This window comes from Phascolarctos cinereus, unplaced genomic scaffold (genome assembly GCF_003287225.1).
Source record: "Phascolarctos cinereus isolate Bilbo 61053 unplaced genomic scaffold, phaCin_HiC Scaffold_1;HRSCAF=81, whole genome shotgun sequence".
Lineage (NCBI taxonomy): Eukaryota > Metazoa > Chordata > Mammalia > Diprotodontia > Phascolarctidae > Phascolarctos > Phascolarctos cinereus.
The window spans coordinates 176,178,800-176,196,097 of NW_027555514.1; the positions used below are offsets into that span (position 1 = coordinate 176,178,800).

A 17,298-nucleotide genomic window follows, 5' to 3' on the forward strand; every position below is an offset into this window, starting at 1 on the left:
CTTAGCATTAGATGTGGGATTTGAAATCCAGTCCTTTGACTTCAAAGCTGGGTCTCTTTCTACTGCAAAGGGTATATATCTGTCCATCTTCAAAAAATGAAGAATAAAAGAAGTGCTAAAGGACAGGAAAGGTAAAACTGTACAATTGACAGTTTTAAAAAAGGGAGAGGGGTGAATCTTTTTTTGTTTTTAGGGTTTTTTTCTTCTTTTTAGGCAATTGAGGTTAAGTGACTTGCCCAGGGTCACACAGCTAGCAAGTGTCAAGTATTTGGTCTGAGGTCGGATTTGAACTCAGGTCCTCCTGACTTCAGGGCCGGTGCCCTACCCACTGCGCCACCTAGCTGCCCCGAGACGGGTGAATCTTAAAACCACAGGCCAAGGAATTCCACAGTGTGTTATTTAAAGACAACAGTTTGTCACAAAGGAGGTTTCAATTCTGAGAAAGGAAGGGGATCAGGGAAGTAGTATATCCAAAAATGCCTTATGAAAAGACAAAAAAAAGCATTAGTAAAATGAATTTTGAAGCAAAAACTTAACATGAGCTTGGGCTACTATCAACAGACGCACAGCATCTTGAACAAGAGGTGATATAGCCCTGCTTAAAGCACATATGTAATACTCTTTAATTCTGGGCACCACAGTTTAGGAAAGACATAACAAACTGAAACACTATTAGACCTGGGCAAGCAGTATGGTAAAGGACTAGTGACAATGCCAGAGGGAGATTCGGTTGAAGGAAATGTAGTTATTTGACCTAGAGTAGAAGAGATTTAAGAGGGACGTGATAATGGTCTTTCAAGTATTTGAAGGGCTATTGTATAGATTAGGTTAAATGTATTCTCTTTGAACCCAGAGAAACAGACTTAGGAAAAACAGGTAGTAGTCTTAGATTAGAGCCTTCCAAAAATGAAATGGGGTGGTTTTGAAACTAAGTTCCCAATCATAGTAAGTCTACAAGAAGAGGGGAGATACCACTCCTCAGGAATGCTATACAAAGAATTACTGTGTTCAGGGAGAGGTTGGTGTATAGGTGAATTCTGAAGTCTCTTCCAACTTAAGAGTTTGAGGTTAATTTTAGTTTAAATTTAGAAGTAGACAAATATTATTTAAATGAGTGAAAAGTCAGATATCAACATTTTGTGTGCAAGAAATATGCCGTATTTGACAACTGATTATAGTACAAGATCTTTTACCTTATAGTTAAAAAATTTTGTTACATGAGCAAAAAGTTCAAAACTGAAATCCATGTCAATAGAGTCTCCCAGAGTATCTGCAGCCATGCATTTTGCGGCATAGTTTCCCATCTGTCTAGCCTGAGTCCACAGTCTCATCTGAAAGTGGTAGAATTATATTTTTAAAAATTTTGCATATAGTACAGTTTATGATAGTGCTTACCACATTACCGGTTTACATTATCCATACACACACACACACACACACACACACACACACACACACACACACACACACACCCTTATATAAAATTCCCTTTAAGGAACTAAACATAGAACCATAGTTCTCACGAAATGAAATTGACAAAATTGAATTGCAATTGCTTTGACAAATTAGAAAACAAACAAAATGATTTTGATAAATGGTACCTCAGTTCAAAGTTTGCTGCATTGGAAAGAATCTTTGAATTTAAGAAAATTAAATATTGAAATACACTGATTTTGTTATAAGAAGAAGTAGGGTGTAGTGGACAAAGAGCTAGCTTTGAACCCAGGAAGCACTGGGTTTCAGATCCTGTTTCTGATACTAGCTGTGTGACCATGGACAAATCTCTTAACCTCTCGGTGCTCACAGTTAACTCTATAAGTTTCATTGGTGCTGATCTTCATCAGAAGAAGAAATTCCATACCAGGGGTTCCCTACACCAAAGAAAAAGCACAGATCCAGACCCTGACACCCCTCTCACCATCCTCTGGGAAAAAAAGGGCAAAATTTATACTTGACATGATACTAAGAATATACTTAACATAACCTGGCTTGTATACATGCTTTAAATAATGTTGGCTGAAGAACTTTTTTCCCCATTGCTGCTACTTAATATTTCCCTCCTCACCAGGTCCAAGTAGGGTCAAGACCAAGATCAGCCTGGTGAGGACAAAGGTTGAAAATAAACCACTATTACCATTCTTGTCTCAATGACATTTCTGAGTCCCTAACCCAAATGCCTGTAAAAAAATTGACTTAGCCTGAGTCTGAGGGTTTTTTAAAAATACAGATTAATCTTCAGTCCTTTGAATAAAAGAAACTAATATTCTTTGATAAAGTCTAAGTGGAAAAAACTTAACACACGAGGTAATTTTTTCATTCTTTATTACAGTAGTAAATATTCTAACACCTTGAAAGGGCTGTGTGTTTCAGAGACAGGAGTGTAAAGAGAAAAAGTGTGATTGTGTTCTGCTCCAAGAGGGCCAAGGAAGTAAAGAAACTCCTCTTGGAAACAACAGGTGGTAGCAGTAGGAAGTGAACTAGATGATCTCTAAAGCTGACAAAAGGGAAAAAAAAAGATCACTAAGGAGCCAACCTCGCTGCATTCCTGACATGATATTGGTAAGAAGCCGTATACTATACACGCCTCTGTGGAAGGTCTTTAGAGCCATCATTGCCTGGACCTGGGGAGTTCCCAATGAAGCAAAGGGAAATAGGTTCCTAGAGTTCTAAATTATAATTCTTATTAACAATCTCATAAAAATGTTACACACAATGGTTAGCTTTAGTATTGGTAAGATAACTACTCTTAAGTCCTACTTCAATGCCTCACTGTAGTATAAAAGTGACCCTGGGTTCTCACAGCTTATGCCATAAGTTCTGGAAGGTCTTCTGGTGATGCTGTAAAAGTTTCAAAGGTACACCTAATGATGAAGTGTCATCTAAGGAAATGGGGAGAAGGGTCAATAACAGGTTAGCCTAAGGGTGGTACATTTTTTGGCCATTACAACTCTCAAGAAAGATTATTAAAGCACAGAAGGGTTGAGATTTGTGTCTATGAAGTGAACACATATCAAAGAAATCACAGATTCTTGAAGCATTAAAGGAATCGGTTCTGGCACACCAAGGGCTATTAAATACATATTTATGAAACTGACCTGAGAACCTAATTCAAATTTATAATATTTTTTCTATTGAAAAACATGCAATCCTAGCATGACAAAAGAAATTGGTTTATAAATGTAATGGAATGTTATTGTGCAGTTAGAAATGACAAATTTCAAGAATTCTGATAAACACAGGATGATCTAGACGAACTAATGAAGAGAAGCTGGGAATTAATAACTCAGAATGTACATACATTGAGATGCACTGAGTGCATCAAATATTTTGGTCTGTTTTCTTTGTTACAACAAATCTTTTTTAAAAATGCACCCCCATTTTCTGAGGGGGAAAACACCTTTTGAAAAATAATTCTTTCCTAAACTGAGGATTATCAGATATGCTGATATGATTATCAACCTTACTTTACTAAATCTGTAGAAGTAGAAGCTTTATCTTTTATATGTGTGTGTGTGTGTGTGTATGTATGTGTGAGAGAGAGAGAGAGAGAGAGAGAGAGAGAGAGAGTGTGTGTGTGTGTGTGTGAGAGAGAGAGAGAGAGACAGAGAGAGAGAGAGACAGAGAGAGAGAGAGAGAGAGAGAGAGAGAGAGAGAGAGAGAGAGAGAGAGAGAGTGTCAGAGAGAAACAGAGGGAGAAAAGAGACAGAGACAGACAAACCTTTCTTATCATGGACACGTCACTGAATCTCTGAGCCTCAGTTTCCTTATTTATAAAATAGGGATAGTGATACTTACGTTACCTTCCTCACAGAGTTGTAGCAAGGATGACTGAAATTATTTTAATTGTAGAGTGCTATATATTAAATTTTATAATTTTGCTTAACTAGTATGAGTAACATTCACTTTAAGGAAAATGTTCCAACAAAGTTATTCTCAGTATTTTTTCCCTGGTTATAAAACCAAATGGTGTATTCTCTAGTAAAAAAACAAAACAAACAAACAAACAAACAAAAAAACCTCCCTAGTAAAAATCTGTTGAAAATGTTTATTTCAGAAAGGATTATCGGGACGGTCAGCTCCACAGAAATTTTGGAATTAACTTTTCCTTGGCAAAACTTTTAGTCCTTTTCCCTGTTGTAGAATTTTCTACCATCTTGACACGCCATAAAAATGTCAACTATATCTTAGAATCCCTTCACTAGACATTCACACTACCCCAAACTTTGCTCTTCTCTTTGTTAAATTATCAATTTTTATATGAGTATAAATTTATATTGAAACTCAGCTGAAGAAAATAAAAATGTTTAGGCAAGGAAGCAATTATAGCTATTTTAAGTATGTGAGGGGCTATCATATAGAAGAGGGATTAGACTTGTTTTTCCTCGGCCATAACAGGTAGGAGTAGGAACAACAGGTAGAAACTGCAGAGATATAGATTTCAGCTTGCTAAAAAGTAAAAATTTCCTAACAATGAGGAGTATAAAAGTGTAATGGACTCTTTTAGGAGTCATTATTCCCAGCCTATAGGGACCTTCAAGTAAAAGGTTGCATGACATCTTGTTGGAAATTTGTAGAAAGGATTCTTGTTTTCAGGTTTAAGCTGGTTTAGATTAGTAGGTTTCAAGTTTATTTGGTCTCAGGGACCCTTTACATACATTTTCTTTTTGCTTTTTGGTGAGGCAATTGGGGTTAAGTGATTTGCCCAGGGTCACACAACTACTAAGTGTCAAGTGTCTGAGGCCAGATTTGAACTCAGTTCCTCCTGACTCCAAGGCCAGAGCTCTATCCACTGCCTCTCCTAGATGCCCTGACTTTACATTCTTAAAAATCGCTGAAGACTCCCTAAAGAGCTATTGTTTATGTGGGTGATAGTCTCTATCTAAATTTAACATCTTAGTATTATTACTAAAATAGTTTTGACCTCCTGGACCCCCTGAAAGCATTTCAGGAATCCCCTGGCCTGCAATGAGTCTGGCAGCAAATCACTGAGAAACAAGTAATGCAAATGAATTCTTTAAAATGGCAATAAGTGAAATATGGAACAGAATAAAAGTTATCCAGGGAACAAAATACTTAATCTCCACTTTTGAAAGAGGTTAAAACGTGTTTTGGTCTGGACTTGTAATCACAATGGTGTGAGGAACTCCTGGTGAGAAAAGCCCTCAATGAAGCTCTGAGGCAGGGCTTGAACTCAAGCTTTCCTGGCTCCAAGGCCAGTTCTTATTCCACTATGCCATGCTACAGAAACGAAACAATATTTTACTCTCAAACTTTTAAGTAATAACAAATACAAGGAAAACCACCACAATATTTAAAAAAAAATCTGAAAAAAGACAAAGTGGCCTGTGCCAATATTATGCTTACTTACTAGGATTTAGGCTAATTTCTACTTATTGTTCCGTAAGTTTTTCAATGTTACATCATCCTATGTGGTGCCTTCTGCTTAATCACTTGTAGAAAAATTGATTACGTGGGAACAATAGGTTACATTACATAAAAGTATAACATAGATAGCCTGGCTTACCTGTTGCCAGACTGGACTAGGTTGCCATGATGCAGTACAGATATCACCTGCAGCATATATACTGGGAACTGATGTACGCATATGGTCATCTACTTTCAGGCCACCATCTTCACCTAGCATAAACTAAGAATATGTGCAAATAAATAACAAAAATAAAAAAGATAGCAAAACAAAGCCTTTTCCATGTTAAACTGGAAAAAGCCCAATTTTACTCATTGGTAGACTAAATTTAATGAATAAAAGAAAGCAGGAAAAGGGCTCAGTGCACAAACCTAAACCAACCAACCAACCAACCACTTGAAGAAAGAAAATCTTCAAAGAACTATTTAAAACTCTTTCAGACCAGCGTCCAGCTATCCCAATTTCTTCCTTTGGGGTTTCATCAATCAATCTGAATTGAAAAATGCACCTGTGTAACAGCAATATTGTACAATGACCAACTTAGTTGGTACAATGAATGACTTAGTTATTCACAGCAATACAAAGAGCCAAGGCAATTCTGAAGGACTTATGAAAAATACTATCTACCTCCAGAGAAAGAACTGATGGAGTCTGAATGCAGATCGAACTATTAATTTTACTTTATTTTTTTGCTAACTTTTTTGGTTAGTGTTTTCTTTTTACAACAAGACTGATATGGAAATAAAGTTTTTATGACTGCACATGTATAACCTATATCAAATTGCTTGTGTTCTCAATGTAGAGGGAGGGAAGGCAGAGACAGAATTTGGAACTCAAAATTTAAAAAAAAAATGTTAAAAATTGCTTTTTCATATAACTGGAAAAAACAAAATATTTTTAAAAAAATGAACTTGTGTACTTCTTATAGATTCATAAAATTTAAGTGTTTATCAACTAAAAGACAGGCCCATTTACTACTGCACAGCCAACCTTCAAAATTCATCAGTTGGTTTAGGCTCATGTCAACAACCTAATTTTAAATATCAAGCTGAAGTAAGTGTATTCATGGAATTGATAAATATTTATGATAATCAAGGAACTGACACTACTACAAATCAAGATATAAATAGAGCCAAACTGAAAACTACTACACTGGGTGCTTAATAAAATTTCAAACCCCAATTTTAGGACAAATTCTGCATGTTTTTTGAATTAGACTTCTGCATAAAGATTACTAACATTCTACTTTATCCCAACAAATGACATTTTCAGATAAATACAAAGTGTTTTCTTACATTGTTGCCATCGAGGAAAGGCTTAACATTTGGCATGACCCCAGTTGCACTGACAATAAAATCACAGCCATATATCTTCTCATTGGTCAATTCTACATATACAGGCCACATATCTAAAAACAGTGAAGACCTCAGACTCAGAAAGTATCAACAGGTCAATAAGTATTTACTTAGCACTAAATGGGCCCAGCACCATATGAATATAAAGACAGACATCAAAACAAAATTGCAATCATTAGTTATAAGGCAGATAAACTTTAAAATGCTAATAATTCTTGTTCTTTTAAGAAATAAATTAGGCATAATTCTTCACCTAATTCACAAATCTCACTAATCTAGTTTCAAAAACTTCCCATAAGAGAAGTAAGCATACAATATATATCTACTTCTATTAATAAAAAAAAAACCCAAAAAATTATGGTATTTTCAAACAACTATAAGTTTGATGAGTTTTACGCATACTTCAGTGAGACTAAACTACCCATTTCACAACCTGCTCTTCCTTCAACAACCCATTCAAGTTCTTTGAATCACTCTTTGTCCTATAAAGGAAAAAAATCTTTCAGAGCAAAATGAATTTATGTAAGCCTAGCACTGGCTGAGGGTAATGATTGGAATAGTGGCTGAAGAAATGATTTACAAACTTTGAAAAATGTAATTAATTACAATAATTCAATTTATCTATATTTATATAATGCCTTCATATATATATGTGTGTTTTCAATGGTTTCAAATGCTTAAAAGAAATTATAAAAAAAGTAAAATAGATCATAAATAGTTGTAAACTATTCTTTCAATATTTACCTTTATCCGCTGACGTATTGTGACAATCTCTAGGAAAAGTCAAGGATGTTTTCTTCAGTTGCTTAAATTCTTCCTGGTGATATATGTTTTTAACTTCACACATGGTTTCAATGTGAACTTTGTGGGAAAACTAAAAACAAAAAAAAAGAAACTTGCTAGTTACCATAAAACATAACATTAGGAATAACAATTTATTTGTATTTATAAAGCTTTTAATATTTAACTTATATGAATTTATAGTATATTTATAGTAAGCCCAACATGCAGAAAAGCAAATCCCTTCAATCTAAACGATGATTCAATAAAAAAAAAATTCTTAAATGACTTCACATACAAAACCAAAAATGAAACAGTAATTGCCTTCAAGGTGCTTACATTCTACTGGGGGGAGGGGACAGAGCAAGGGCAAGCACACAAATAAGTTTAGGACAAGGAAACTAGAAGAGGGAGACAGCAGTAAAAACTGAGAGCTCAATGAAAGTTTAGCAGAGGAAGTGTTGCAGTGGTAAGCCTTGAACTCTGAGGCAGACATGAAGCATTCCAGCCATGGACAGGAAAGTGGGGAAGAACAATTTTTGTGAATGCAGAAAGATGAAAAATAGAATGCTGAGTTCAGGTCACAGAGAGGAGTCCAATTTGGGTGGAATGTAGAGTTTGTGAATCAAACAAAGAACATTTTTTAAGCACCTATTACACCAAATACTGAAAAAGAGAGAAGCATTAAGTAAGGTTGGAAAGTTGGAGACAGACTGTGGAAGTACATAAATGAAAACCTAAGGAGTTCCTATTTTATTCTAGAAGTAATGGGAAATGATTGAAAGCTTTTGATCTAAGGAGTTAGATGGTTAGATATGTTTGGATGATTACTTCTGGTAGCTCTGTGGAAGGCAGACTGGAGAGAAGAAAGAATGGAAGCAAAGAAAACAATTAGGAAGCCACTATAGTATTCCATAAGAAAGAGGGTGATCCAGGGTGGTGGCAGAATGAATAGGCATTTGGCACAGGTGATAGAACGCTGGGCCTGGAGTCAGGAAGATATGGGTTCAAATCTGGCCTCACATTTACTGTGCGACCCTGGGTAAGTCACTTAACTCTCTGTTATCTCATCTGTGAAATAAGCTGGAGGAGGAAATGGCAAACCACTCCAGTGTCTTTGCAAAGAAAACCCCAAATGGGCTCACAAACAGTCAGACACAACTGAAGTGACTGAACAACAATAAAGTGGAGAGGAGAGAAGATGAATTAGAGAGATGTTATGGAGATAGACGACAAGTGGACAAGTGATTGGATATAAAGAGCAATAGAGAAACAAAAGTTATGAATCTAGGTGACTGAGGCTGGTGGTACCCTAAAGGCAGCTAGGTGGTAGAGTGGAGAGAGCACAGGAATTAAGGAGATCTGAGTCTGAATTCAACCTAGAACACTTTATTGCGTGACCCTGGGCAAGCCACTTAACCTCTATCTCAGCTTCCTCATCTGTAAAACGGAAATAATAACAGCACCTATCTCCCAGGATTGTTCGTGAGGATAAAATGTAATCTGAAAACTTAAAATCACTGTTATTATTGTTATTGCTTGCCCTAAACTGGCAGGTATTAAGGAGCAAATTTATGGTAATAGATGAGTTCTGCTTTCAGACATGTTGATGCTTATACATAGTCCAAGAGGAGATGCCCATCAGGGAACTGATAACAGGGGACTAGCATTAAGGTGAGATTAGGCCTAGAAATAAAGGTTCGAGTATCATCAAATATCAACATGACACTTAAGACCTCAGAAAAAGATAAGACTATAAAGCAGCATACCACAGTGAATAGTGGCCTTCAAGCCAAGAAGATCAGAATTCAAGTCCAGCCTTTGACACATCCTGTCTGTGTGATCCTGGGCAAGTCCACTGGCTTTACTTGGGTTCTAGTTTGAACCCTTCAACAATTTACTGTATGACCTTAGGCAATTCACTTTAAACTCACAGGGATGGACTTTCCCCATTTTTACAATGAGGGTTAGTTAGAGGATATAATTTTTAACTGTACTATCCCACAGTTCTATGTCTATAATGTACACTTAAAATGGCCTCTGAGAAATTAAAAGAAACAGTTAATGAAAATAGTTTTATACTTATTTTTGGTAGTCTTAGGGAATTGTAGAACTTTTAAAATAAAGAATTTTGCAATTGCATCCTCCAAATACAATCTTATAACCCTTCACATCTCTCCCTCCCAACACAATGACTAATCCTCACACTTTCTTTGCATGCTCTTCAGCTTAATAATGTTCTTCTTAAAATTCGGTTGCTGTTGAGTCATTTCAGTCGTGTCCAACTTTCTGTGACCCTATTTGGGGTTTTCTTGGCAAAGATACTGGAAAGGTTTGCCATTTCCTTCTCCAGCTTATTTTACAGATGAAGAACTGAAGCAAACAGGGTTAAGTGACTTGCCCAGGGTCACACAGCTAGTGTCTAAGGGTGGATTTGAACTTAGGTCCTTCTGACTCCAGGGTCACATTCTATCCACTCTGCTACCTACCTGCCCTTTAAAATATGGTACCCTGAACTAAACACAATATTCTTAATTGTGATCTGCCCAGGATAGTGTACAGCAGATATGGTATCTTCCTAGGCATGGACATCACGTCATTTTAAATGAAGCCTAGGATTTTATTAGGTTTTTTTTTGGCTACCATACTATACGATTGTCTTATTCTGCACTGCTTTTCAGGCATACCTTTGCCATCTTGATCCAACCTACAAGTGTAGGACTTAACAACTATTCCAATTAAGGTATCTAATTAGCTTTGGCTCAATGTTTGTTCTAGTCAAGATTTTTTTGGATCCTGACTCTGTTACTCAATGTTAGCTATCCCTAACAGCTCTGGATAAGCATGCAATCTAGGGCTTTCCCCAAGTAAATTAAGCCTCAGTTTCTTTGTCTGTAAAATGGGGATAATAACGCTTATAGTAATAATGCTGGTAATAAGTCTACATAGGACTTCTATAGATCACATGGGATGCATATAAAATATTTTTGCAAATTTTAAAGTGCTATATAAATGTGTTTATTGTTATTATTCATAAAATGCTAAACAATATAAAGGGCCAAGGGCTGGAAACTTCCTTCTAAAGTGACATGGAATATGCACTCTTTGGGTCTGCCATTCGACCAATGTATGAATGAGAATGCATCCCACTGTACTCTTGAGACTAGCAGTTTCCAAACATTTTTGAATACACACAATTTTACAATTCACAAATATGTGAATGTATACTTACTTATAATTTACAAATGGGTAACTGAATAGGAGGCTACTGTAACAGACCTGGGGAAAGATGATAAGAATCTGAACTGGGGCAGTAAAGGGAAAGGGACAGATACAAGAGAAGTGGGATAATAATAATAATAGTAATAATAACACCTAACATTTATATAATGCTTACTATGTACCAAGCACTATGCTAAAGAGCTTTACAAATACTATCTCATTTGATACAACTACCTTGGGAGGTAGCTGCTATTATGATTCCCATTTTATAGTTGAAGAAACTGAGGCAAACAGAGGTGAAGTGACTTGTCCTAAACCTACATAGTTACTAAGTGTCTGAGACTGGATTTGAACCCAGGACTTTCTAACTCCAGCCCAATCTACTGTACCACCTAGCTATCTCAGTAAGAAATGAAATGATTTGGAAACTAATTGTATATATGGGGTCAAGAGGTGGGCTATATATAAGATATTTTTGCAAATTTTTAAGTGCTACATAAATGTCAGTTGTTATTATTAATAAAAATGGTAAACAACAAAGGGCCAAGGGCTGGAAACTTCCTTTCAAAGTGACATGGAATATGGATTCTTTGAGTCCATGACACCAAAGTTGTGAGCTTGAATGTCTGAAGAGATTATAGTGCCATGGACAGTAATAAGGAAGTCTGAAGGAAGGGAAAGATGATGTAATGAGATCTTCAATCTGAAGCAACCCATACATGTCTGCTCAATTTGTGTCTCACAGAAACAAAAATGAAAGTAAGTTTCTATGCTGAAAGAAATTCCGTTCTACTGAGCATAAACAACATGTACATAAATAAGTAAATACAAAGTAATTTGAAGTTAGGGGGATGGGACAGAGGAGAACACTAACAACTGAGGGGAAATCATCTAACCTAACTCAGGCTTTTTGACTGTGAAGCTAATGTTTCTAATCGTTTAATATAGGGATTCTTCAAGGATCTATCTTTAGGCCTCTTTTCTTCTCTCTACAATATCTCTAGTGGCAATCTCATTCACTCATATAACTTCTGTTACCACTTTTGTGGTAATTTTTATATAATTAACCAATAAGCATTTATTAAATGCCTACTATATCCCAGGCACAAAGGATAAAAGACAAAAATGCAAAGTTCCTAGCCCTAAAGGAGCTTGCATTCTGTCAAAGGTGTAGTGCTTTACTAGGAGAGCACAGAAGGTGATATGGCTGGTCCCAGGGTAGCAAAGCAGGATCCTCTCCTGCCCCCTGCTCTCTACCCCATTACCACTACCCTACAGTTGGGCTATCTCTAGTTGTCCTGATGAATATCTGCCCACTGGACCCAGATGGCTCTGAAGGAGAAAGTAAAGCTGGTACAGCCCTCCCTCACTAAAATCAAAGACAATTGTAAGTCATGTCATCATCTCCCTGATGTCATGGAACTCTTTGAGAATGAAGGTCAAACACAACCTGTAAGTAGTCTGAGCTGTCTGACCCAGCTGGTCCGTTCCAGTTGGGTAACTCAGCTTGTCGTCCCCTCTCCCTTTTTCTCTCTCCTCTTGGGGTTTTACTGGCTAGATTTCTTTCTCAAAGACCAAGCCTTAAACTTAATTCACTCCAGAGCTCAAAGACTGGACAACAATAGGTCCCTGCCCAAGTACCACTTAAATGTTATTTTTTGGGCCCTCCTGGCTCAGAGTGAATGTAAATAGTAACTGTTTCTCTTTTGGCCAGCAACCCTGAGGGTCTTCCTCTCCCAGTTTGATTTTTTTGTTGTGGTTTTTGATTAAAGGGGCCATCCCTAGACTCACTTGTCAAAGAGGCCTATTCACTGAACAGGCTTTGCCTCACTCAAAGTGAGAACCTAAAAGACCTTAGCTTAAAAGGGCCAGGGTCTTCAACTGCATCCTGGGCCATCTCCAGTTGTCCTGATAAATGTCTGCCCACTGGACAGGGATGGCTCTGGAGGAGAAAGTGAGGCTGGTGACCTTCCACAGCACTCCCTTACTCAAATCAAAGGCAATTGCAAGTCATGTCCTTGATGTCATGGTCCTCTCTGAGAATGAAGGAGAAACACAACAACTACCTTACAGGCTCTCATCACTGCTGCCTGGATTACAAACAACAGCTTCTTTACAGCCTTTTTTATTGCCTCTATTCTCCTTCTGCTCCAAACCATCCTTCTCATTCCATCAGGATTATGGTTCTTATACCTAGATCTAGCCATGTCACTCCTCTGCTTAAAAAGCTTTAGAAACCTTCCCAGTAGCTTACCAGGGAAAGTTCAAACTCCTCAGTCTGATGTTCAGAGATTTCCACCTTATCACACAACCCTGTCTATCCTGCCTTAACTCCTGTTATTTGCCTCAATGAACTCAACACTCCACTGCAACTGGACCCTCTCTGCCTCATGGTCACTCTCTTGCAGACGTTGGTCCCCGTGATTACATATATCTAGCATGTCCTTCTTATCTGCTTGCTTAAGTCACCCTTCTCCACTTCTGCACCCCCCTTTGGATGGGTGCAACTCAAATACAGCCTCCTCCATGAAGCCTTTCCTCATCACCAGCTATGGTAAGAGTCCTCCTGCTCAGACTTTACACATATGTTACAGAATTACATGTAATATAACATGTTATAGCTCTATGTGTTTGTGTTTTGTCTCCTTACTACACTATGAGCTTTCTGAAGCCAGGAACTGTGTTGAAGCAAAACTTTATATCTCTCTTGGCTCTCAGCACAGTGCTATAAAACCCAGCAGACACTTAATGAATGCGGATTTTTTTTTGGGGGGGGTAGGGGTGGGAGTTATGGTTAAGTTTAAAAAAATTCAGTTTCATTAAATAAATTATTAAATGTTTTAGTCATCTTTAAATTCATGAAATAATATTAAGAACACTGAGCATATTTTATTTATCTCTATAAGTAAAGAAAAGGGCTTAAAAATAATACACTGGTGAATTTAATTTGATATGAAGATTGCATTAATATACTTGAATAGGCTACCAATGCAATTTGGGCTACCCCTGGACTACTTTTTTTTGTTTGTTTGTAAATTTGTAAATTTTAATTTAAATACAAAATAAGTAAAGAAAAAACAAATTTAAATACTAAAACTAATACAAAATAAGAAAAGAAAAAAAAGCATTGCCATGTGCACAGCAGAATGTGAGAGAATTCAAAATATACAGCAATAAATTTCCATTTCAAAAAAGCCTATGTAATAAAGACTACACATTGTGTTGAGAGCTGTCCATCTTTTGCTTCCTTGTAAGTTTTCTTTTGTTCTCTGCTGTGTACTTTTTACTTTGTTCTTTTTCCCTCCTTCCTCTTCCCCGAACTGCTCTCAAAAGACAATTAGTAACTATTGATTTAGATATGTAGCTACCCAAGGCAGGAGGGACAAATCAAATGCTTTCCTAGATGGTATAACTAGAAAATGACACAGTAACTGTCTTGTGCACTACTTTTAAAGATATTTTGTGTTTTTGTCAATTCAAGGAGATATATAAATTTTGCATTTATAAAAATTAATTAGGTATAGAAACACATACCTCTTTCGTTCCTTTAAGATTTAAACCTTCATGCCAATCAGGTCCCAAGGCACTGCCTAGATTACCAGCATCAGCTATGGCACTTGCTTTCCTTTCACTTTCTGAAAACAAAGAAGTTGGGTCAAAAACCTAAAACCATATACAAGTTGTAAATGCCTTCCTCAATTCTCGTGGCATGTGCCTATGCACCTATGCACCTTCTTCATTTATATTTGTGTGCTACTGAATGCACCTAAAGAAGTCACACAACCATGCTGATTTTGTCAGCTACAAATTTATAAACTAATCTCAACTGAACTATTACTATTGTGACTCAGTCCATTTATTCTTCTCTAATCAAGTCTTTAAACAAACCTCCTACAGACCTGTTCTAAACCTTATCTTCTTTTAACCTTCTTGCACTACTTCATCCCTACTACTCTACTAAGGCTTGCTTCTCTCAAGAAGGGCCCCAGAGCCTACTTTAAGCAGAAAAGAGGTCATTCAAACATAAGCTTCCTCTTCTGCTCTCTTACAAACCTCTAAATCCCTCAAAATTAACCTCTCCTCTTATTCTTTCTTCTTTTGTTGCATCCTCAAATGAAGAGAATCTTTTTCTTTCCAAGGACAACCCCTGTATTTGTGCTCCTAATCGCATCTACTTTGGGAGCAAATATAGTTTGTGGCTTTAAATGCTAGTTACATCTTCTCTAATACCCCCAAAATACTGGGGAAGGAGAAGACAGATTCCTTGTTTGTCACTGACACTTTCAGACCCTCTAAACATTACTAAATGTTCTCTGATTTAAAGTAACTAAATTGTTGCAGATAGAAAGGAAAGGGAAATAACTTAAAAAAATTACCTTCTATTGTATATCTGGTTCTTTTACATGTGATTTTTGCTTCAGATTTTTTAGAAGTGAGCTCTGAGGTCAGGAATTCTGCTGCTCCAGCATCAAAGAAAGCATTCCCAATTGCTTTGTCTTTAATAGCCCAAATCACTTCACAGCCTTCAATTTCATACCTGAAGGAGATATATTGAACTGCATCAGTATAGTTACAAATGAGTTACAATAAGACTATTTAAATCTAAACAACTAACTATTAAACAAGAAACATCTTGACTCAAGATGGAAAAAGAATGTGTAACATGCAACATATATTTAGAATAAAAGGCTCATTGTAGATTTATAAAAGGAACTCATCTGATAGGCCAAAAGAACCCACAACTGATCAATTTTAATGAATATTGGCAAAATTCCATTATAGTGAAAATTTCTACACAGAAGATTCTATGTAAGAAATCTGTTTCCCAGAGGCATTATGGTATAAAACAAAAAGTCACTAAATTTAGGGTTAGAAGACCTTGGTCTGAGTCCTTGTTCTGTTGTTTACTACCTAATGTAACTTTGGGTGAATTGCTTTAAGTCTCTTAGTCTCAGTTTCCTTATGTGAACAATTAGGGGGTTGAATTAGATCTCTAAATTCCATTTTCTCTCTAAATCCATTAATCCCCATTCCTGTGTAGGGCCCACAGTGACGATGTTTTATTTTATTTTTTAAAAACCTGGTTAATATGTAGGTTTATCTTGTAAAATAAATGATTGCCCTAGTAACCTCCACTAAAGTTCTATTCTGATGCCTCACCAGGAGGGGAGAGGCTTGCCAGTGAAGTTCAAGCTCTTAGAGATCTTACACCAAGCTTTGAAGGCTGAAAACACAGACCCAATGACGGACTGTGCTGCAATTTTAGGACCAATCTAACTAAGTTCACAGAAGTTCATCACGAAGCTGGCCACAGGGTGATGAAACAGCTACGGTAACTCTAAAGATTACCTACAAGGGCACAGAGTGGTTGAGAATGCATTAAGAACTCACATGAATAAATACACATCTTTTAAATGGTGAAGGAGGGGAGAAGTAATCTGGTAATAATCATTCCTCTAAGGAACATTCAAGCTTTCCTTATCTAACAGGGTCTCAACTAAAGTCCCTTTGCCAGGATACCATGGTAACATTATATCCAAATACACTCCTAAATCCTCCTCTATCACTCAGATAACAGATCACATGGCCATTTTTTGAAAAGGAAGTCAGAAATAGTAGATGTCCCCTGGGAGAGTTTGTTAGGCTCAAACCTGGGTATGCACCTTAATGAATATCACCTATTGTCCCACTAGCACCCATAAAGCCATGTCCTAGAGACACTCTTGCAACACTTTATCAAGCTTTAGGAATTACAAAACCTCCACTGATGCCTAAGTAGCTTCTGCCCGTGGGAAATTCACTTTCTTGACAAGTAAAAGTAGGAAATGCACCCACAATCAAAATTCTTCACCAAGAATAATGCTGTCTCTTCCTTTAGTTTATTTACTTATTTTTCATTCCAATCACTGATTTAATATTTTATTCCCTCCCCCCAAATACCCGTAAAAACAATTTTCACATTCTTTTTCCCAAATTTTGAGTTCTAAATTCTCTCTCTCCCTTTTCCAGAAGGCAAGCAATTTGACACAGGTTATACATATGTAGGCATGCAAAACATATTTCCATGTAAGTCATGCTGTTCTTCCCTTCATTTCAAGTAGGAAAGGTTCTCAGCACTTCTGGATCTTCCTCAAAGGGGTAGCAGCATTAGTGTAAACACCTGTCTCTTTTCATGCCTTGGGTTATCATGACCAGTTCAGGTACTTACACTGGGTAATTCCAGAAAGATTTATTTTGAGCTTTTATAGTACAAATTCTGACCATCTAAGAAGCATCTCCCATTTACAACACTTTCTATGGAACAAACTGTAATGTCCTGTTTTTACAAAACCAGTTAATAAATAACATTAAATAACATTTATCACAACTAAAATTATATGGGGAGGCACAAGGGAAAGCTGATTTCTTTATTGTTTGTTCTCACACTAACTAGGTCGCTTATTTCAAACAAAATTCCCCCAAATCCCACCAAAACCAAAGTCTTATCATAGAAAAAGATTCAGGAGCTTGGAAGAA

The 17,298-nt window shown here is 36.7% G+C and overlaps 1 protein-coding gene across 2 annotated transcripts in view; it reads right to left on the reverse strand.

Moving 5' to 3' along the window:
* Positions 1 to 17,298, reverse strand: part of PYROXD1 (pyridine nucleotide-disulphide oxidoreductase domain 1) — a 38,680-nt gene that overhangs the window by 4,574 nt on the left and 16,808 nt on the right. For both annotated transcript variants that reach the window (XM_020994296.2, XM_020994294.2), the window contains 6 exons: positions 15,159 to 15,319; positions 14,317 to 14,417; positions 7,525 to 7,654; positions 6,721 to 6,833; positions 5,525 to 5,647; positions 1,194 to 1,331 (listed from right to left, as the gene is read on the reverse strand). In XM_020994296.2, coding sequence (XP_020849955.1) covers positions 1,194 to 1,331; positions 5,525 to 5,647; positions 6,721 to 6,833; positions 7,525 to 7,654; positions 14,317 to 14,417; positions 15,159 to 15,319 — 766 coding nt within the window. The remainder of the gene's footprint in view (positions 1 to 1,193; positions 1,332 to 5,524; positions 5,648 to 6,720; positions 6,834 to 7,524; positions 7,655 to 14,316; positions 14,418 to 15,158; positions 15,320 to 17,298) is intronic.